Source organism: Saccoglossus kowalevskii, chromosome 8 (genome assembly GCF_978046115.1).
Source record: "Saccoglossus kowalevskii chromosome 8, keSacKowa6.1, whole genome shotgun sequence".
In the NCBI taxonomy this organism is placed as follows: domain Eukaryota; kingdom Metazoa; phylum Hemichordata; class Enteropneusta; family Harrimaniidae; genus Saccoglossus; species Saccoglossus kowalevskii.
This window is the reverse complement of record NC_140648.1, coordinates 28,223,758-28,247,166: the sequence shown is the minus strand read 5'-3', so window position 1 is coordinate 28,247,166 and position 23,409 is coordinate 28,223,758. Positions and strand designations below refer to the sequence as shown.

Below are 23,409 nucleotides of genomic sequence, written 5' to 3'. Positions count from 1 at the left end.
AAAAAGGCTCGTTGATTCACATTATGACAATTGTTCACATTTAAATTCCACAACATTCAACTTATATTAATTTTCATTTATCCAAATAAAATAATGAACATGACAGCGAATGAATATTAGTGCTCTCATGAAATTGTTATATCATGTTTTTTTTTCTGTTTGCAATTTTTATGAATCGCTGTTCGTTATTATATGCTTACAGGGTGCCCTGAAAGTAACCCTACAATGTTGTATGTTTCCAATGTGAGAGGAAGTGATACCTCTACGAGTTGTTCATTGCAAACACCGTGCAAAACAATTAACCACGCTGTACAACTTGCAGAATATGGTGCTATAATACACGTGGATGGAACAAACACGGAACAGTCACCGTATTACGAGTGTGAACGAGATCTAGAAACCAATGAATATACTGGAATAAAAATACGAAACTCTGTTCATATTGTGGGGGTGAATGGAACAGCGGCGATTGATGGAAGATCTAAGTGCACTGTAATTGACATTGATGGTACAAAACAAACGAGACGCTCCCGTAATCCAATGCAAGTAAGTTTGATTGGATTACACATCACTGGCGGGTTTTCAAAAAACATCGACGTTGGTGGCGCTATAAATACGGAAGATACATCGGTTGTTGTCCATCGTTGTAATTTACAAAACTCAACAGGAATGCGGAATAGAAGACATACCAATTACGCTTTTCGTTACTCTCAGAAGTTAGCACTGGGTAATATGAAATACAAAGTGATAATTTCTGATTCTAAATTCATAAATAATGAAGGGGGTTTGTACATCCATCTTAATGAGAAAAACCAGACAATTGATTCTGTTGAACTTTCGATCATGAACTCTGAATTCAGCCACAATACAGGAGGTGCACTGAATATCAAAATTGATAAAATATTAAATATTACGGGTATATTTAGAGACATCTTATTCTTGGACAATAAATATAAAAGAGGTGCAGGTGTTAGTATCATAGAGACAGACAATGGAAATGAGGCACAATGCGAATTATCCGATAAAGAACTAAAATTCCTCAACGACAGTTCATTTGGGGAGATGACTGACCCCAGCTACAGTCCTTCAAACTATGTCGATACGAACACTCTCAGAAAATACTCAATATGTAAGGATGCAACTAAATCTAAGACAATACAGTTTTATTGTGAGAACACTCATTTTGTGGCAAACATCGCAACTTCTCATGGCGGCGCTGTGTTATCCCAGTTTGAGTCTGCTAACTCGACTCTTCAATTCAAAAACGTGACATTCTCAGAAAATCAAGCATCTGGACCAAGTGCGTTCGGTGGAGGGATATATATCTATGGCGGTAAAGTGGACCTTATATCCTGTACATTTTCAGACAACTCTGCTGCATTCCTTGGTGGTTCCATTTACATGGATTCAGCAGAAGGTGAGGTGAGATTGGATAGATGCAACCTGACAACAACAAAGACTTTAGCGAGTCGCGGCGAATTAGTGTACAGTGTTTTTAAAGGGAGTTTTACTGCTGTAAACACGGTTTTCAGTGCGTTAACAAATCAACATGAAGTGAACGTCTTCGAACACGGCTCAAGATTTAACTACTCCCTGGATACATCGTCATCTGTGGTATGTAACCATGGATACAACATAAGATTGACAGATCAATTTAATGTAAATCAATACAGCCTTATCTATACGTGTCAGCCATGTGAATCAGGCAAGTACAGTCTACAACAAGGCTACAGCAATGGATCAAATCCAAATGAAATTGACTGCATCAATTGTCCTCCTGGAGGAGACTGCTCATCGTCCGCTGTGAAAGCAAAATCGAATTTCTGGGGCTACCAACATGACAGTACACTCGACTTTATTCTTTGTCCACCTGGATACTGCTGTCATGGAAATCGAGGTTATACATGTGATAGCTATCAGACATGCAACGGCCATCGCAATGGTATCCTGTGTGGAACTTGCATGGATGGTTTCAGCCAGTCTATTGTTGACCCAGAATGCATTGCAACTGAAAATTGTGAGCAAAACACGAGTGTCTTCTGGTTCTTGTTGGTAGCTGTTATATGCATGTTTTCTGTAGCCTTCTATATTTTATGTAGATGGAAGGTAAAATGCAATATACAATGGATATTGAAAAATAGAATGTGTCATAAAAAGGTGAGAAATAAAAACGTGAATAATGAATTTGAAGAAACAGAAGAAATGTTAGATTCGAACACAGTCAATCGAGAGTGTAGCATACAGGATTCCTCATCATCAAGAAACAGTAACAAATCATGTGATATCAGCACCATAGAAAAGACAGGAGATCATATTTACCTTATTAGCTTCATCAAGATTCTGTTTATCTTCTACCAAATCGTTGCACTTATTGCTAGCCCAAGACACATAAAATACACCGCATTACAATATATATCATTCATTATAAATCTTTTCAGTTTCAAAATATCTCCAGATTTCAAAGACACATGCCTGATGTTTCTTGATAATTATATCGACAAAACATTATTCATGGAACTATGTGTATTATTACCAATTATTGCAGCACAGCTCATCCTGTATTTCATATTCACTTGTGTGGAACTATTGTTGAAGAAGAAGTCTTCAAATGGGAACAAGTGTGTGAATATAAAGAGCGGAATAGCTGGGGCATTTACGCTCACTATAATTCTGGGTTATATCTCTATACTAAGAGTTACATTTATGTTGCTTGATTGTGTCAATATCAATAGTCAATTGCGAATGTATTATTCCGGAAATCTACGCTGTTTAGGACCATGGTGGTATTCTGCGGTTATCTTTGCATTTATATTCACTGTTCCATTCATTGCTGTACCTGTAATGACACAGTGGAAAATAAAGGAAGAGAAATTTGGGTTTAAATTCTTTGCTGTCATGTGCATGTTACCACTGCCATACAGCATATATGCTCTAATATCCAGATGTTGTAATAAAAAGAAGAGAGACCCTAATTCTATGAACGAATCTGATTCTGAAGACAACTCTTACACTGAGATGGTTGATATAACAGGTGTAGATACATACAGTCAACCAACCAACCAACCAACTGAATGCATCTAGTGTGCTCTTTGTTCTGCAATCAAACTACTCACCAAGATCATTTGTAACTCGTCACTGGGAAACTGTAATGCTGGCAGTGAGACTTATTCTTGTCATCTGTCACATCTTTCTTCATAATGAATTCATCCGGACTCTGATATTAGTAAGCATTTGTGCTGGACTCTTGTTCCTCCATGCTTACTGCATACCGTATAACAGTAACAAACTCCAATGGTATCAATCAATCACTTTCATTATTCTGGTTGCAGTTGGACTTTTGAATGTAGTTGATGCCTTCTGCTATTCTTATGGTGAATCAGAATGTATTGCTGGTACTAACATTCTGAACATTATCGAAGTGGGTCAAATTTTATTGGCTCTCGTGCCCTTGATCATAATGATAGGTCTAATGTTTCACAAGCTTGTTAATTGTATTACCGATCGATTAACAACTAAATACCAAAGATTACGAGATGTAGGACAGATGTCTTCACAAGAGTTTGCCTGTAATGATGCATCAGAAGAGCCTTCCACTCGAGTTATATCTGATGTAATCAGAACGCCAGAATGCAGACGAAAACACACACGCCCACGAAGGGGAATACACGATTCAATAGATAAAGAGGGCAATAGTGAAATAAGTACATCTGATGTTGAGGGAACTTCTGTCTCTGACCAACCTATACTGCTAATGTCACCTGCACAAAGCAATGTATGCATCATGGACGAGAGGCACACACCAGTTAAATCTAACACACACATACCAGTTAACACCATACCTACAGTCAACAGTGGAGGTGCTGCAGCTTATGACGCCAGTGCATCTCAGAAATCACTACTGGAAAAAGTCGAAGAAAATGTGTATTTAAAGGCGTGCCTAACACAATTGGAAAGAATCCTACAAACAGCTGATTGTCCAGCAGTTCTTTCAAGTACAAACTTCACAACCAGTGTGTTTGCAGCTGGAGTCTTCAATTATGAAGGTGGTCATTTAACACTCGAACAAGCAGGCGTTAATCTATTTATTCCTCCTGATGCTCTTTCTCAAGATGATGGAACACAACAATTTTACATATATATTTCTGACATTGATAGTGAGTATCCAAGAATGCGCCCTGGAGAGACAGCACTAACACCCATAGTTCGCTGTGGACCAACTGGGTTTCGTTTCCAGAAACATGTGCTGCTCTCCTTCAAAAATTGCCTTGACAGTGAACACAATGCTCCGTTGAAGCTGTGGAGGAGCTTGAGTGAAATGAACCAATCAATGGCCTGGCACGATTCAAGTGAAGGAAAAGAGACACTGTGTATCTCTCAAGGCACCGATTGTATAGCATTCATCAACCAGTTAGCGATGTACAGTGTGGTTAGCAGTGTGGATTCCTGCATGTATGTTATTAATATATTTATAACTAGAGTCAATCAAAAGTTTATGAAGATCAGGGCAAGATTATCCAGAGACACGCCAGCAGACAATGAGGTAATTATGATTTTGTATTGTGATTTACTGATCATGAATGTGGTGATAGTCTAGTTCAGTGCAGTCTAGTTAGCGTAATAACGAATAAATATTTGTTCACTAATACACTAATCTAGTCAAGTGTGATATGGTGCTGCGTCATGTTGTGTTGTGCAGTGCAGGTAGTATTTAGTGGAGTGATGCAGTCCTGTGTGGCGTTTCAAAGTGTCATGTGATTTTTAGTGTAGCTTTTTATGCATTATCCAAAAGTCGAATATCTGGTCAAGGTCTGAGGTTGTTGGTTTGATTATCTCGACTTCCTAATCAGCAGTGCGAATAATTAATTGCATACTGCTCGCACCGCCAATCATGTGATATTTGACTTGAAATAATTACTCTCCATATTAGGATGATGTTGGTCATATGTGCTGCCCATCTAGTGGTGCCGCATTTCTCATGTCAACCCATAAAACAGCTGGGGCTTCGATATATGTACTCTGAAAGGACCTGTAGATCTGAGTAGTAAAAAAAATAAAATGTAATTTTCTCATTATGTAATCAGATGGTGACATTGAAGGAGACCAGCATCGGAAGCTATAAATCCAGAGATGAATGTAAAGTTGTACTGAGTAAGACAGATGGAGATTATTCAATAGAACTATGTGACCTAAATCATGCCGGATGGAAACTAGTCGATGGAGAACCTATGAAGGTAAGACTACAGTTTTGTGACTAAAATGTATCATAAGAATGTATATGTAAATAGGAAAACATGCCAAACAGCTACAATTTTATTTATTCGATTTGTATGTTTACAAATACCCCGTTTCTATAAATCGCGAACTCTAGTGCCGAAGTGCGTCTGTTATGCCAAAGCGACGTAGAGGGGTTGACGCAATGTTACTGAAATCAGCAGTGTTTTGTTGTGTAGTAGTTTGTCACATGGAATTCAGTAAAAATCACAATTTTCATTGGCAGCGACAGCAGATCTAAATCTTAATGCTTTAAATGGTTTTACGTCATAGACACGCTTTGTCACTCTAGATCGCGATTTAGAGGAACTGTGAATTCATAATATGATTTTGGACATTTTACACACTATTCAGAATGGAGCTGTGTGGATGAATACTAATGGAGGAGGACCATCCCCAGCAGTGACATACGTACTGCGACATACAAATAATCATTTGCAGTCGATAAGTGGTTGTGTGCATGTCATTAAAACGCACAGTCATATGAGAATTGCAACAGTTAACTTTAAAGAAGACCTATCCCTTGCATGATTTAGAATCATGGATTGGAGAAGACGCGATTGATATATTTACATAAGGGCATTATATTTCGGGTATATTTATTATCATAATTATTTCAATGTTTATTAGTATTTGGTGTTGATTATGTTCAGTTACACATACATTTTAATTGCTCATTGGTTCAGACGAAGTGTGAAAACGGGCATTTATGGATTTATTTATGCGTATATGCGTATGTTCATCCGTGCGTTCCCGCCTGTATTTAAAACATGCCTGGTATGATCACATTCAAACTACCCACATACATAACATATATTGGTAAACATATGCACGTCTATTCGTTTCGTGATCCAATTATATATACATTATGATGCACATGTGTTCGTTTGATGATCAGATTCAAGATGGCCGAATGACGGTCATTTTAGTGTTGACATTCATCAAAAGCACAGATATACAATCATATGTATCCATCTCGTGGTTATTTCCCACTCCCATGGATGCCTTGATTACGTGATATATTAGCTACTTTTCAATATCAGGTTCCTCAAATGGAAATGGCCACAAAATATCATTGTTTGATCATTTGTTGTTTGATCAAGGTTGCAACAATTACAAATGATTACTACAATAACAAAATGCAAACTAACAATATGAAAGAAAGTTTTGAAAGAACTCCAGCATGCTGAGGATATCAGAGGCATATAAAACAAAATAGAATGTATATAAAATAAATATGAATATAAACGAGTAAATTATAATTAATAAAACGAGTAATATACACTGACTTTTGAGATGCACAATGTGAAAACAATCTGATCCACAGAACTAAAGTTTATAAAACACAAAACTCTCATCAAAGCAAATGAAAAAAATGATTGTACATCTGTTGTTTACAGCCTGTGATGTATTTCAGATCACCTATGCACCAAGTTTAATTTAAATATGATATTAAGAATTATGAATTGTTACTGCTATGTGTGCATATTTTACGAATGAACGACTGGTATAATATACATGATTGTCAAAACATGTGTTGACATTCTAAGCCCGAATACAATTTAAACACTATTTAAAATACTACCGTACTATGTATTTTATTTGTCATTTACATTTTATTTGTCATTTTCATAATTATGTTATGTATTTTTGTGTCTACTCCAGTCGTTTGACTCAAATTTACTGTGTGCGAACACCAAAGTAATATTTTTCGATAAGTTACAACTTAGTTTACTGTTTGTGAATCATACACAGCGTCCAGTACAACTATCTTATTTCCCACAACTAATTAACCTACAGTTTCGACACGGATTCGAGTCAGCCATACTTCATTTGGTAATAAAAGAGTTTTAATATAACCGAAGCAGTGATAACTTGACTGGCATGTTATCATATGACCGGGTCATAGCTCTATCACCAATAATTGCGTGGATGACTATTGCATCTACCTCAATTCTAAAACATTATATTTAGAAAACTTACAAATATGCGTGATACGTACGTTTGTTGGATACATATGATATAGATATATATATATTATATTAGTTTATTTATTTGCAGTTAATAGTAATTTTATTGACAAGTAATTGCTGTTACAAATCAGAGTGTGATTTATGAACCAATAACTATTTATTGTAACATGTTTAATGCGGTATATTGTAAATATGCTTTGATTGACGAATACGCGCTTTTCTGTATTTTCTGTATTCTGTATCATTCTCGCCTTAGCTGGCATACTTACAATGATTGTATGCTGACACCTCTACTTACTGAGATACTGGTTAATTAATTTCCCGGACATTACCGGAGCTGTTCAGACTCATTGGACATCATTGGATATTTATGTAAAACGAATTATCAGACACTTGCATATTATATACAGACCGCGTCAACGCACAGTAGGGTTAAGATCTCATGTGGTCGCTCTTACATATAATGTCAGTACTTGGGAAGATGCACGTGTAATGCATATAATATATTTACTCAAAAAATGATGTAATACTACTCCACTACTATAATGCTATTTTCGATGTATTTTTGAAAGCGGCAAGAAGCATTTCGTTGATATTTATATGTAGGTCGGAATAACGGGACGAATGTTATTTATAGAGGTTGATGATTACTATAGTGTGGTCTTTACAACAGTGACTCTACCTGACTTATTTGTTCACCAAACAAGTATTAGTATATCTTCCGTAGGAATTTTGGGGTTTTGATGAATATACAAACATTTGAGACAACCTTGGTTTGAACCCATTTGTGACACCAACATTTAGATTGAAGAAGGTCGATGCTCAGATTTTCAAACCTCGTCCGGTTAGGCCCAGCTAACAAAAATTGATATTGTGCGTCATTCGAATACTAAATTGGCTGGATGGTATGCGAACAATGGTACCCAAAACGTGCATGTGTGCGTGCGTGAGTGTGATCACTCGATGTACATCGATTGCGATCATGGCATGTAGTACATTACAAGGTCCACCCTCTTCATCCAGTCTCATCAAATATGATATTATCATGCATATATTCCACCATAACATGATAATAACCAAATGAACTTTTGGCAGACGTATAAAGGTAAATATTTGTTTTATTGATTCAATGCAATTTTGTTATTTGGAAACATGCAAGATTTCAATCAACTCATTAGGTTCTCAGTTAAGGTTGTACAAAATAGTTCCCAGATATTGGTGTAAATGTTGATATGTATACCATTGTCAAACAGTACCAATGAAATTATACATTTTCGCAATAATAATTTTATTTTACCATTAAAAAAACAACATTATGAGAATACTTTCCACTCAGAGGATACTTTTTTTTCACACAGATGTCTCACAATAGACGTCACGGTAATCGTATTTCTGTACATCTCGATTGGAAATAAATTTGTTCTTACAGTTCTTGTCACTGCGTTTCGATTGGTACTCTTTGTAGATAATTTGTACAAATATGATTAAAGCTGCTAAAATCATTATGCATCCAGCGAAGACAAAAGACATGTCATAGTCCAATGAATAGTCGTATATCCAACCTGAAATGGAACATGCAATACAAAGCAATCTCAATGCTTTCAGTGTGTATATATATATATATATACATATCAGTGCTGGTAGACATGAAGAAATCCGTTCAAAGCAGTCAACAGTCAAAAAGCTATCAGATTTCTAACATTCTTTCCATTGAGACTTAAATACATGTCATTTTAATTAACCATAGGTCAGTAGAAAAGTTCAACGCCGTGGAACCATTTTGACCGTACAACAACAGATCATTTGATCAGGCCAATATGTGACCATGATTTTCGTAATAGCGTAATTTACGTCAAAAACTGATTTCAAATCTATATGGCCTAAATTACAATAGGAAAGATCTATTTCGAGAGAAAGGACTGATATATATATACATAGTAATACAATAGTGTGATATATTGTTGATTGGTCAGAATGAAATACTTAATCCAATTACAACAAATTAACTATTACAAGAATTAATTTCTCTTGATAAATTACATCCTCAGACTTGAAACAACGAGTACGAAACAACGAGTAAACATTTTCTAACCCCAAAGACGACGACAATAGAATGCAATCACTAAATTAGAAAATACAAAAATCTGACTTTGATTTTGATTCATACGGCTATCTGGTGAAGCTTTCTGACTGAAGACAAGATTTATTATTGATCATGTTATGTTCTAAATTTATTTGACGATTGGATATTGACAATCCGTAGTTTTCTTATAATTGCAATACTCACCCGCAATAGGCGGTCCAATTGTATACCCAATACCAACATGAAATAAAAACCAACCAAATGCACTTGACACGTGTTCTCTCCCAATACATGCCTTTATAGACACAGCTCCCACTAGCGGCACAAAAACACCGTCAAATAGGCCGTATACTGCTGCTATGATAGCATATACTACATAGTTGCTATTTGCAAAAAGAAGAAGAATTATCGATATTCCACATACAACACACGAACAGGCAGCAATAAACATTGGAGAAAATCTAGTCAAATCAATTAACAAGCCGTGGGTTGCTCTTCCTATTAATTCACATATCCCGATAATTGTCAATAGAAACGCAGAATCGATTGCTGCTATTCCATCAGATACTGCTCTGTTAACTAAATGAACCATTATAATAAGTTGACTGACTGCAACAAGTAGTACAACAAGACACATGGTTCGAAACCAGGATTTCCAGAATAAGTATAACGAAAGATCGGAAGCCATTCTGTGCATTAACATTTTCACACGTTGTGTGTAAGTAATATTCATTAACTTAATGTCATCTGAGGTGTCATTGTCGTTGCAACCAGTAATATCGTGGTCACCGTTTTGTTGTGTGGCAGGACCATATAGCGCATTAGTGTCATCCACATGTAATTTATTGACTAACGCTGGTTGCACACCTTCATTTTCGGTGGCTGGCCATGGTTCAATATCTCTTGTGGTATTCTGTTCATCGCATCTATTATATGTTGGTTTTTTCAATATCATTGCACATGCAACAATATGCATATTAATTCCTGCCATGACGATCAATGATCCTCTCCATCCATATGTGTCGATTAATTTTTGACAAAGTGGTGGAAATATCATTATACCTACACCATAACCAGCATAGACAATTCCATTGGCGAATGCATGTCGTTTGTGGAAATATCTTCCCACAATCACTATACCCGGTCCAAAAACCAAACCATAAGCCAATCCTGTTCGGAAAAAAAAACCTTCATCAATAATTCACGTGTTTTAAAGGTGACAAATTAACGAATTGTGTCGAACAAGGTCATCGTATATTAAACTGCAATGTATATATCTAAAATATGTACCTATATTCTTATCAGTTATCATAATTGACATACATTAGATGTATGTTGTGAAACTATTATATATACCTTAATTAGTTAATTAATATAAGTCAATTATTTGAAATATATAGTAATTTCATACCAACTATAACTCCATAAGTTATAACTAGTGCATTCACACTGCTTACAAATGCACTTAAGAATATACCAGTACTGGATAATACTCCACCAATAACAACTAATGGTCTGGTTCCATATTTATTATTTAAAATGCTAATCAGCGGACCTGCGGAAACAGAGACTTAATAAATATTGCATTATATTGTGCTAAAACATCAGTAAACAACAGCAACAATAAATGATACGCCTGTTTACAGTAGCGAGACGAGGAACTTTGTATAAGTGTTGGTAATTTATATTTGCATTGTACTTATGACCTCCGAATACGTATTTACAAAGAATTGGATTGAATTCTCCCCCACCATAATAAAATGGTTTTGATTATTACTTTAATAAAGTTAAATTTGCCATTTGATTAAAAAATATTGCCCAGACAGTTGAATTTAACCTTGTCCTTTTTGTTGAAAACTGTCTTTCGATTTATTAATATTGACCTTTAGAATCATCAAATTATTTTTCTATGTCAGTGATTTGTTATTGCAACACATTCCATTCCTTTGAAGAAGTAATATATTATATGCATAAAAATGTAATTATTCTTAGTTATCTTAATTATCATTATTGCTCACAAATATCATTCATAAAGGTGCTAAATAACCACTGCCTTAGATTACAATCCTGCTTTATACCCAAATCGGGATTGTAGTGTGAGGTAACACTTTCTTGTTCAATACTGTAATTTGTATTGCTGTAGAGTGATATACGACCCATTATAGCATTTACCACCAACACCTAGTTTCTGTAGTGTGTAACTCACCATGTTATATATGTCAATAAAATAGTCATGGTAATTTATTGACCTTATAATATTACTGTAGACATATTTTTGTAATAATAATTCAAAAAAATTAAAATTGTTGTTGAAAGTTGTTTTGTCAAAACCAAACTGATTATCATTTTTGATGAACGAATACAATAGTATTACCGGTAGTTCGGGTTGCACTCTAGTAAGGAAAAAAAACAATCCAATATGGTTGTATATTTCTAGACCCAATTTTGTTCACGCATGAGAGGGATCCACATGTTGTACGTGCTATTAAAAGATCGACCAATATACCCAATCGTCTATTGACGCCTGGTAATTTTGAATGTGTGATAAATGACTTCAAAGCCTCCTACCTGTAAACAACATTAACCCAGCTTGCACAGACTGTGCAATAACAGTCTTTCCAACACCTTCTCCAAAATAATCCATAAACAGTACTAGGAATACTCCCATACTACACTGACACCCTGCCATCAACATCAGAATAATATGGCTAGCTAAAACTACAAGCCAACCATAACAGCCCCCGTCTTCCACACTAACATACTTCATCTGTGTGTACAAGGTGAATAAGACGACTACATGATCTTTGACCTCAGTTTACATCATTTGTGTCAACCATAATGTAAATAGCTGATAACAAAGGCCCCGGACTAATGATTAACAATAGCACGTGACCTACTCTGATATATTGATGTATTTACAAGAAAACTAAAACATTTTTTTAAAGCGTCATTATTTTATTTTGGGGTGTGAACGACCGTTTCCTTGCCAACCAATCACTGCAGAGTCTGTTACTTTCAGTTACACATGTCATATATATATATATATATATATATATATATATATATATATATATATATATATATATATATATATATATATATATATTAAAGAACATGTCTAAATTTGAACTTGACATAAAGTATATATTAAGGTTCATTGACACATCTGTTGTATATTCACACACTGTAAATCAAGTGTTTTTAAATTATACACATTTTTGTCACCACCTTTAAAAACACCTTGTGTGTTTTATAATTAATATGTAACATATTTTATCTAAAACCACAAATGGTTAATATTTCCACATTACTGTAAATAAATCATTGTTACTGTTCATGTGCGATTTAGGGTCAGTTGTGCTTGTGCGCTGTTGCCACCATCTTTGATATTGGTTTCTCTCGAGTGTATTATGTAGTCAACTTGATATGTTGCAAGGTTTTCTGCCGGACAAAATTCGCTACTGACTGATGCTGAGTGAATAAGTTTGAATAAACTGTTAGATCATGTGTCACTCCTATTTGTGTTGATATATTAATAATTTAAAATCATATATTATAGCATGTGGTGTTATTATTTAAGTATTATAATTTTATATATAATTTTATTTCTTTCATCACAATTATTGAGGATCCTGAATATAAACAACTATTATATTCCTAATAATTTCATGCGTGTGATTGTGAAATTATAACTTCATGAAATCCAAACACAGTGATACGTTTTGATCTAAATATTGTAAGACAGGTTCATTTTTAAAATGACGTCATTATGATGAGCATGAGAAATGAATGTTTAACATGCAAATAAAAAAGAGAGCTTAAAATGAGAGCAATTATTTAATTTCGTATTTATTTTCAGGATTCAAGTTTGGTTGAGAGTGAATCCAACACTGATGGCGCAATTTGAAAACCATAGGGTTTTGCACTTTTGTATTCCACGATGTAGTCGTGCTGCGTCACAAGTCAGGATAGAATAAAAAGACAAGCAAGCTACAATATCATAGGCAATCTTTAACTCAATCGCAGTGTAACAGTTGCTTTATATAACAATGTATTGAAAACAATTTTGAAGTAAATATATGTCTGACAACAGCAAAAACGGAAATGCAAATTCTTATTAAGAATTACGCTGTACGATATAACGATACTTGGGGGCCATTAAACACGTGACACATTCAAACGGAGGGAAAAACTTTCTGTTTACGTTTTTACATAGAAACAGACCATGTTAAAAACTGTATGGGTTAGTTTTCTAATGAATATATTTCATTACTTCCTTCAATGAATTCGGTTTTTCCGCGGCCAACTGTCATCATTTAAATCCTTCCTCGCATTGTTTTAATTGAATTAAACTTCCAGTTGTATACCGTGGTTGTATGAGATTTGTTGCGGATAATACTGTTATGTTTTAAAATATATTCAGGATAGCGGCAAAAAGTAGAACCGGGCTAATGGTTTTACGTTCCACGCGTATAAAGACCAGTGTAAAGCGTTGGCGGAAGGATATTTTAGTCAAAATCGGTTAGCACTATTTATTTAGGGCGTCACCTATATTGTGCTCAAGACAGCGCAACGATGGTGACGTGTTCTGTGGCAACACAACGAAACGACCAACTCGAGCCGCTCAGATGCAAACAGAACTGTTTCTGAAAGACTTCAATCATAGCTCGCTTGTATTTGTTATGGAGATTTCCAGCAACGAGTGGATAATTCTATGTGTATCTAACATAGCTATACATGTTATATGACGCATGGAAATCCGTCACTCGGACCGGCAAAGACCGCCGTAATTGAAACGCGGTGTGCCACTTTATGGCTATATTTATGGTTGTCTGAACAGTTCGGGAGTTAAACTCATTATTTTCATACACATGTAAACATGTGTGCATTTTATTTATGAATAAATCACTACATATTTCACATCAAATAATGTTCTGTTTGTCTTCCAAAATCTACGGAGAAAGAAAGAACCGTGACAGCTACTAAAAAGAACGATGCCAGCACTGACTGAACCAGAAACTGTATTGAGTCATATCACTTATTGAATGGCCATCTCTGTAAGTGCGTTTTTAATACAGTATGACTGTACAAATGTGAGTCCATAGCCTGCGTACGACAAGCATGATTCGTAGCTTCGGTGCTAGACCATTCCGTGGACTGGACGACATTTGACACTCGGTGACTTATCGTGCAGTTACGTACGTATATCATTTGTTATCAATCGCTTCAGCGTGGTATTCAGAATTTGTTTTCAGAGGTGGGTGGGTGAATTGCAATAGAGAGGGTTCAGGCCGAAATACAATATATAGTGTTTTCATGTTTCGTCTGATATTTCTGTCAGTCTGTGGTATTCTAACTATTCTATTCTAACTAGTTTCACTCCCACTGGGAAATATGCATTGTCGCTTGGATGAGAGCTAATTAAACACATTTTCCAGACCGGTGAAAGAGTATGTAACAGCCAATTTTAACAGCATATCACGTGATTTTACTCAGAATGTCAACATGGAAAGAGGCTTTTCCATTTTACGCAGGAATAATTGGGAATAGAATATGTGAAGCATTGTATCAACAGAGATGCGTATACTGAAAAGTAATATCTATCCTTCTTTTGCATCGCTGAACATTTCTGTTTTAGTATACTGGTTTGAAAATGTTGAATTTGCATGATTTGCGCTGTGTTTTTTTACTGAAACGCCCCTAATGGTTTGAAGGAGAATGCAACAGCGCACCACATGATTCGTTTGAATACAATGGTGAAGGACTGGAACAATAGGGCGTCGAGCGATCTCGGTGCAACGTTTCGAAGTCAGTCATACCACGGTTCTTTTCTAATAACCGTGGTCATTTATGTTGAAGTTAAAAGTTCCTCAACAGAATTGTGCATTGGCAAGCATGCCGTGCAACTGCGGTACTCCACTGACGGGATGACTTTCGTCGACAGCAGTCGTTGCTGAGCTGCACGCTACAACCTCGCTTGTGATGTTGCTTCCTAGCCGTTGATTGAATGAATCTTGATTACCGGTTAAAATGTTGCTCATTTGGCGTTGGTTGGTAACGCCGCAACGTCGCCAGTAGAAACCTCCTGGTACTTCGATGTTGATGGTTACGCCACCATGGCAATCGGTAATTTTACTGCGGGGGGGATCTTTCGAGAGCCATTCAGGGTTTATAAAACTCAGTTTCCAGGTGGTCAACATACATCAAGTTCTCTCAATCGTAGTATTTCATATGATGTACACCTAATATGCTAAAAAAAAATTGTCGAAGACGAAAGTTTGTTTACAAAATAAAAATAGTTCGGTTGGCAATGGAAACAAGCCGGTAGGTTGGTTGGCGATCCGCTCCGCTCAAAAATAGGCAACATGTTTTCGGCTGTTGCCATGGTAGGACATTAACATGAAGTTAACGTCGGTTTATAACTAAAACCGGGCACCGTAAACGAAGTTCGCAAAAAAACATTCAGTCTTTAGAAGTCACTAGAGTAGAATGAGCTATGTCTGATGTGTTGTATACTAAATTTATAGGAGGAAATACATTTGGTCATTTGGAGATACATTTGCAAATTAGCTTTAGTCAAAATAAGTGACTGTCTAAAAGTACCATTACTGTTGATCAAATTTCATTTCACTCAGCAAATATATTCATGTACCCCAAGGGTAAAATATCGTACTTCTAAATATTGTTTATTTCTGCTGTGTTTCGAAAAACGCTACTCCTGAACGGACTACTTTGTTTGCTCTCAGACCTCATTTGCATATGGGGTGTGGAAATACCGATTTTATTTTCAGGAAAGAATAAACTGCAGTACATATGTAATAATGTGGAATACTTCATTTTCACTGAAAGCATTTTTCCACTAAAATAAATTCCAATGAAAATTCCATTTCCCTCGTACTCTATTGAGACTTGACACAGCACAGTGAAAATTAGATCCACACGTAATGCTTGAAAACTTTTCAGCGAAAATAAATTAAGTGAAATTCTATGAGACTTCATGAGAGTTAGAAATGAACAAATTATATGACACCAACCCCTACGCCTCTATATACACTAAACCCCCAAAACATCAGGAGAAAGTGAAATAAACAAATTATATTACAACAAAGGTAATTATAATTTCAGCCTCTAGTTCAGCACTGATTAAATAAACTGCCACGTCTTTATGCCAACTTGAAGTTATTCATTGCCTAGACCAATGTCTTCAAAGTCTATGTTTCAATCCCAGGAATTTTACTTGCTATTAATTGCATGGGAGTGCCAGTCATTTATTTCCTATTGTAATGTCAATTTGTTGCGATTACTCGGAACATGAAGCTGTAACCACAGACCGTCTAGGTGCTGTAACTAAATCCTGGTGTAAGCACCGGTCAGACAGGCTTGAACTATGCATGTGAAGCCAGCTGAGAGGTATATCCAATCCTATAGATTTCTCATTGTTTGGTAACTATTTGCTGCAAATGCAACAAAAATCAATATAAAAATATTACCCACACAGCATTCTACAGGTTACTTGTTTTGTTAAGTCTTGATACAATTGTTCGTCAGATCAGAGAGACAAAATTGTTTATATATAGTTTGATAGGTTAGATGGACCTCTATCAGATTTTCGTTTCAAGATCCCTATTTTCTGATTGTTTTACTTGGCCCATTATTATTTTGGGAATCAACAAAATTGTGAACGACCGCCATAGGTTGATAATCTCCGTTAATTCCTCTATATATTACAATCACGCGATAACCAACACGAGTAAAATTTTAGATTCTTGACTTTTAGTAAAAAAAAGCTTATGTTATCTTCAACTTTCGCAGCTGGTGGTAAATTGGTCTCAAGGTCTCAATAAACTTCAAAAGCTCTTGAGGAAGGTCATTATTTGCTACAGCATCATGTCGATTTCCAGAAGGGGCAACGAAAGACGAACTTGCTATAGCCGCTTCATAAGATTGAATCATATCGGGATTTCGAAGTAATTCGTGCCAATGTCCGATATTTCCTGGTTTCCAATTCGACATTGTTTCTTGGAATGGAATGCCTGTAGTGTGGCAATAAGCTTGCAATATTTCACTAGGGGCTTTGACTAGATCGTCAGAATCAATAACAATGGGAACTTGACGGAGTTCTTCTTGTACATACTTGCTCAAATCTAGAAGTGGCTGCATGCTTCCCCAAGTCAGCGTGGCTTTGATGTGGTCGGAGTCTTGTAAGCGACTGATCAATTTGAACAAAGACGGTATTGTTTTCTCGGGGTCTCTTATCAAGAAGGAATGAATAAACCCATTAGGCAGATAACTCATATCATTTTGAAAAGTGATTGGGCCATCTTTTGCAAATACGACATCATAACTGGGATAATTAGCCTCAAGCATCTTCCTCACCTCCTTGAATGTATATCCTGGTAGGACTGGCGCTTGCGAAGGAAAATGCCTTTCCGGACCAAAGCACGCCGCGAGAGTATATATCTCATGATGGACTTTAAACGACGGCACTGATGCCATTGACAACTCAAAAGCAGTAGAGCGTGTACGAGGGTGGGTCCACAGCATAACTCTTTTCGAGGGTCGATAATTAGATGCAGCTTCCATATTTATCTATAGTGAAAAATACAAAAATTGAGATATTAGTTCAAAGGCTTGTTATTCACACAGCGTGATGGAGTTGACCATAAAAGCAAAACCTAACAGTCACTTAGAGACCCGTCATGGTTTCTTTTTCGTAGGTCAATATATATTCAACAGAGCCTGGTCGATGCTGAATTAAGTTGTGCTTATCATAATTGGTCGTTGATCTGCAATTTCAAAACCTTGCATTAGGACGTAAATGAGACTGAGCTACACCAATCGAAAATGTTGCCAGGTAATACAGATTACCAAATAATCAAATAATATGGATATTCAGTAACTGCATGCTGGAGACATCAATGTATCTTTCAATAGATCCACAGGGAGTTGGACAAACTTATGTATTTTAATAAATTATTAAATAATAAAATGTTATATAACTTTTCTTTTACCCCCTCCTGGTCTTTTACCCCCCTTTGTTTATACCACTCTTTCCTTTATCACAACTTTGTTACGCGCTAATGTTATATGCAAATTTTAACGCGCGATGTAGACACACCCTATTATAGTAAAATATCCCAAGGGTTGAAACGCGCCAATTTATTAATAATTTATTAAAATACATAAGTTTGTCCAACTCCCTGTGATAGAACGCAAATAATTTAGCTTGAACAATGTCAAAAGTAAATACACTAAAACAAATATAGTAGTGTCGAGATATGGGAACATCTAAGCACATTGACTTTAGGATATGGGTAAGCAGAAACGTTTCAAAGTGGAAACAATTAGTTTAGTAATGTTATAGTTACTTTCCAATCACGTGTCGTGTTCCACTAATAGCTATTAGGCGCACATGGCAGCTGGGATATCGCTGAGAGCGGGAGAGCCAAAACAATTGTCCCTTCTATGCTGTCTCATACCCCTCCCGTCCTTGCGTTAACTATTCCAGCTACCATGGTTACGTTACATGGATCAGAGGAACAGCAGATGACATGAGGGGAAAAATCAAAGCCAAAAACATCAAAACATCGACTTAATGTCGATGTAATCTTGGTATTGAAATAGGTTTGGTGTGACTCTTTATAAAGTATGAATTGGATAGGATATTATAACTAAGGTTCTATGATAGAAATACCAACAGTTACATTGTTTTCTGTTTTGTCTGTCACCTCATGGCTTCAAATGTCCTACAATAGTTTGGAGTAAACAGAATCCTAATTTGCTTAGTCAAACGGTTATATCTCAAGAATCGCTTTTTTGTTTCAAAGGAATTATGTGCACGCTGAAAGTGTATTACCAGAATACATTTTGATAACACTAATGACCTCATTACCTCAGTTGCATAATTAATTATTTTTATTCAATATATCATGGGGGGATGTCTAAGCTTTCTTTAGAGTATTCGAGGTGTGTAAATGATGTGAAAAACATATAGGGCAGAAGCAAAGTGCGGAGCACCCTTTTGGAAAAGCACCGAGGGCGGACGAGAAAATAATTGAGTTTGGAACGACAAACCATGGATGCCGAACACGCTAATAAAATAAAGTGCGGCTGCTAACAATATTTCCATGACCGACCTCCATGACCTTGAAAATAGTTGGTCAATAAATCAAACGCAGAAGCTGACTGATTAGCAAAATTACCGGTCAAAAACACAGATTATAAACCGATGATAAAATATATAAAATCAGGCTATGACTGACGAGACAAATAGCCGGCCAAAATACAAACTACAAATAAATGACGGAATTAAAACTAATAACAACAAGTAACCTGTAGAATGCTGTGTGGGTAATATTTTTATATTGATTTTTGTTGCATTTGCAGCAAATAGTTACCAAACAATGAGAAATCTATAGGATTGGATATACCTCTCAGCTGGCTTCACATGCATAGTTCAAGACTGCCTAACCGGTGCTTATACCAGGATTTAGTTGCAGCACTGTGGTCTGTGGTTACAGCTTCATTTTCCGAGTAATCACAAGAAATTGACATTACAATAGAAAATAAAAGACTGGCACTCCCATACAATTAATAGCAAGTGAAATTCCTGGAATTGAAACATAGATTTTGAAGTCACTGGTGTAGGCATTGAATAACTTCAAGTTGGCATAAAGACGAGGTAGTTTATTTAATCAGTGCTGAACTAGAGGTTGAAATTATAATTAAGTTCGTTGTCATATAATTTGTTTATTTAAATTTCTCATGAATTCAAATAGAATACACTGGTGAAAGGATGTTTTTGAGGTGTGGTTACATTGTGTATGGAGTGGTAGGGTTGGGTGTCATATAATTTTTTCATTTTCAACTCTCATGAAATCACACAGAATTTCACTTAATTTATTTTCGATGAAAAGTTTTCAAGCATACGGTGTGAATCAAATTTTCACTGTGCTGTGTCAAGTCTCAATAGAGTATGAGGGAAATGGCATTTTCACTGGAATTTATTTTAGCGGAAAAATGTTCACAGTGAAAGGAAGTATTCCACATTATTACATATATACTGCAGTTTATTTTGATTCGTCCCTGAAATCAAAATCGGTACTTCCACACCCCATATGCAAATGAGGTCTGAGAGCGAATAAAGTAGTCCGTTCAAGAGTAGCGTTTTTCGAAACATAGCAGAAATAAACAATATTTAGAAGTACGATACTTTACGTTTGGGTACATGAATATATTTGCCGAGTGAAATGAAATTTGAACAACAGTAATGGTACTTCTAAGCAGTAACTTATTTTGACTAAAACTAATTTGCATATCACCCATGCAATGATGTTTTTGGTATTTTCACGGTCAATATGCAAATGAACATGGTATTGGCGATTCGCTCCACTTGGATTGCCCTTAAAATCACTTTAATTTTGTGTATCTGTGTGTGTGTGTGTGATTTCTAGTGTTTTCACGTATTAATTCTTCTGTGATTTGTTTGGCTTGGCCGATTTCGCTCAAACTTAGCAGGTAGGTCACACCTTCACCCTAGTTATCAGTTAATGTATCTCCTACACATTTTGGATACAACACCTCAGACATAGCTCATTTTGCTCAGCTTGAGTGTGGGCACAAAGTTACTATTGGTAAAATCTGAAAACAAATTCTGACCACCGTTTCCATGGAAACAGCCAACAACTGAATTTTTTAATACCTTCACGCCAAATGTATCACACCCTACATTTATATGATTAAAAAGCATGGACGTAGCTCATTCTAATCCGCTTGAGTGTGGGCAACAATTTACTGAGATTTGTTTTGGCTTGGCTAATTTTGTTTATAATTGACAGGCAGGTCGTACCGTCACTAATTAGCAAAACAATCCTGGTCCACAGCTACCATGGCAACAGCCAAAAACTGTTTTTTGAATACTTTCGACCGCAAATTTATTACCTCCCACTAGTCTTGTATTCATGCCTTTTATTTTGGCTACGTTGCACACCGGTAAGAGATAACCGACGCCGACATTGTTACACTGTATCAACGTAATCCCGACGCAACTTTGAACTTTGAATGAACTGTAAATGCTGCCTGCAATCTAGAAAATACTATCGGTTGGAAATAATAAATTTAAGGGATTGTTCAGTTACTCTGGCTGGGGGGGGGGGGTCGGTAGATTCCATTTTGTCAGCTGTAAATCTCAGTTGACCCACCCCTATCAACAACAAAAAGTGTGCGACCCCCTAACATTATATTGTAAAACATGCTGACCCCCCCGAAAAACAAAGAAACATTAACAGTTTTGGCTCTGACATGATTACAAAATGTATGATGTGCATTGAAAATATCGTGGTTTGCCGTAATTTTTAGTGTTTGCATTTAATAGACCAGTCACCTTAGGAGGGGAGGGGAAGCATAAAGCCAAAAAACGACTACAGAAAAGGCTGCAGGAAGTAGGGAAATCTATGCTGCTAAAGATAGTAAATAAAAACAAAGCTGTGGAGTACTCACTCAATAAACGCCCTTTATATAAGATAGGAAAAGAGGATTTGAATCTAGGCGGTTTGAAAACTAATTTGGATTTAATATATCTTTCATATCTTATAGACCAGGAAAGCTTTACACCTGAAGCACAGTCTGTGCTTATGAAAACAAAGGACACTTTGATTTTTGTATAAATTTGTGTTGGACAACAGCATACGTCCTAGCAATAAAATAAAATGACTTCTAAGGACTGAATGTTTTTTTGCGAACTTTGTATACGGTGCCCGGTTTTAGTTATAAACCGACTTTAGCTTCACGTTCATGTCCTACCATGGCAACAGCCGAAAACATATTGCTAGTTTTTTTTAGTGGAGTGGATCGCCAACCGGCTTGTTTTCATTGGCAAAATCGTTCAGCAACATGTTTGGCATATTAGGTGTACATCACATGGACTACTACGATTGAGAGAACTTTATGTATGTTGAATGAGTTTTATAACCCCCGAAGGGCTCTTGGAAGATCCACCCGCAGTAAAATTAGCCATTGCCATGGAGGCGCAACCATCAACATCAAAATCCCATGAGGTTTCTGCTGGCGACGTTACCCACTTCCAAATAAAGATCACCAACGCCAAATAAGCAACATTTTAACCGGTAATCAAAATTAATTCAATCCACGGCTAACAAGCAACATCACAAGTGAAGTTGTAGCGTGAAGCTCAGCGACTACTGCTGACAACGTAAGTCATGCTTGCGTGCCTTCACCATTGTATTCAAACGAATCACGTGGTGTGCCGTTGTCTTTCTAACCCGGGATTAGATCAATAGGGGAGTTTCAGTAAAAAAAACACATTGCAAATCATGCAAATTCAACATTTTCAAACCAGTATACTAAAACAGAAATGCTCAGCGATGCAAAAGAAGGATAGATGTTACTTTTCATTATACACATCTCTGTTGATACAATCCCTCACATATTCTATTCCCAGTTATACCTGCGTAAATGGATTAGCCTCTTTTGATGTTGACATTCAGTCTAAAATCACGTGACAGGCTGTTAAAATTGGCTGTTGCATACACTTTCGCCGGTCTGGAAAATGTGTTTAGTTAGCTCTCATTCAAGTAACAATGCAGATTTCCCAGTGGGAGTGAAACTATTCGACTCTGCCATTAAAAAATAGGGGTGTTTTGAGCAAAAAAACGAATAACCCTGGAGTGCACACAACACACTGAATTTCGGAACAAATCTTGCATTATTTACAGCAGCAGAATACCACAGAAATATCAGACGAAACATGGAAACACTATATATATGTATTTCGGCCTGAACCCTCTCTATTGCAATTCCAGGAATTACCCCCATATGTGCAACCATTTTCCACCTTGGTACCACCCAAGCCTGAAAACAAAATCTTAATACCACGCTGAAGCGTTTGGTAATAACATGCTTCGCTGCGGTCTGTCGCTCACTACAGTGACAGACAACTAATTTTAAACTTACTTGTTGTGGGTCGTATTATTTTGTCGCACTCTCGGGCCGGCAATGTACACCAAGTGAAAATGACGACCGGCAACCGAGAGAGCTATGAACCAAAGTTTATGGCTGGCCTTG

At 36.3% G+C, this 23,409-nt stretch overlaps 1 protein-coding gene and 1 long non-coding RNA gene across 2 annotated transcripts in view; one reads left to right on the top strand and one right to left on the bottom strand.

Moving 5' to 3' along the window:
* Positions 1–23,409, bottom strand: part of LOC146739509 (uncharacterized) — a 271,508-nt gene that overhangs the window by 204,195 nt on the left and 43,904 nt on the right. The gene's annotated exons all lie outside the window — the stretch shown is intronic.
* On the top strand, positions 3,060–5,802 carry LOC144341630 (uncharacterized). Its single transcript, XM_085502619.1, has 3 exons — positions 3,060–4,540; positions 5,082–5,231; positions 5,626–5,802. The coding sequence occupies exons 1-3, from the start codon at positions 3,149–3,151 to the stop codon at positions 5,800–5,802; spliced, it is 1,719 nt and encodes a 572-aa protein (XP_085358745.1). The 5' UTR covers positions 3,060–3,148.

Excerpts from the sequence above, each read along its gene's own strand:
- LOC144341630 (XM_085502619.1), top strand. The coding sequence starts at position 3,149 with ATGCTGGCAGTGAGACTTATTCTTGTCATCTGTCACATCTTTCTTCAT. Across the intron at positions 4,541-5,081 it reads ACACGCCAGCAGACAATGAG|ATGGTGACATTGAAGGAGAC; the intron begins GTAATTATGATT and ends TTATGTAATCAG. Across the intron at positions 5,232-5,625 it reads TCGATGGAGAACCTATGAAG|AATGGAGCTGTGTGGATGAA; the intron begins GTAAGACTACAG and ends CACACTATTCAG.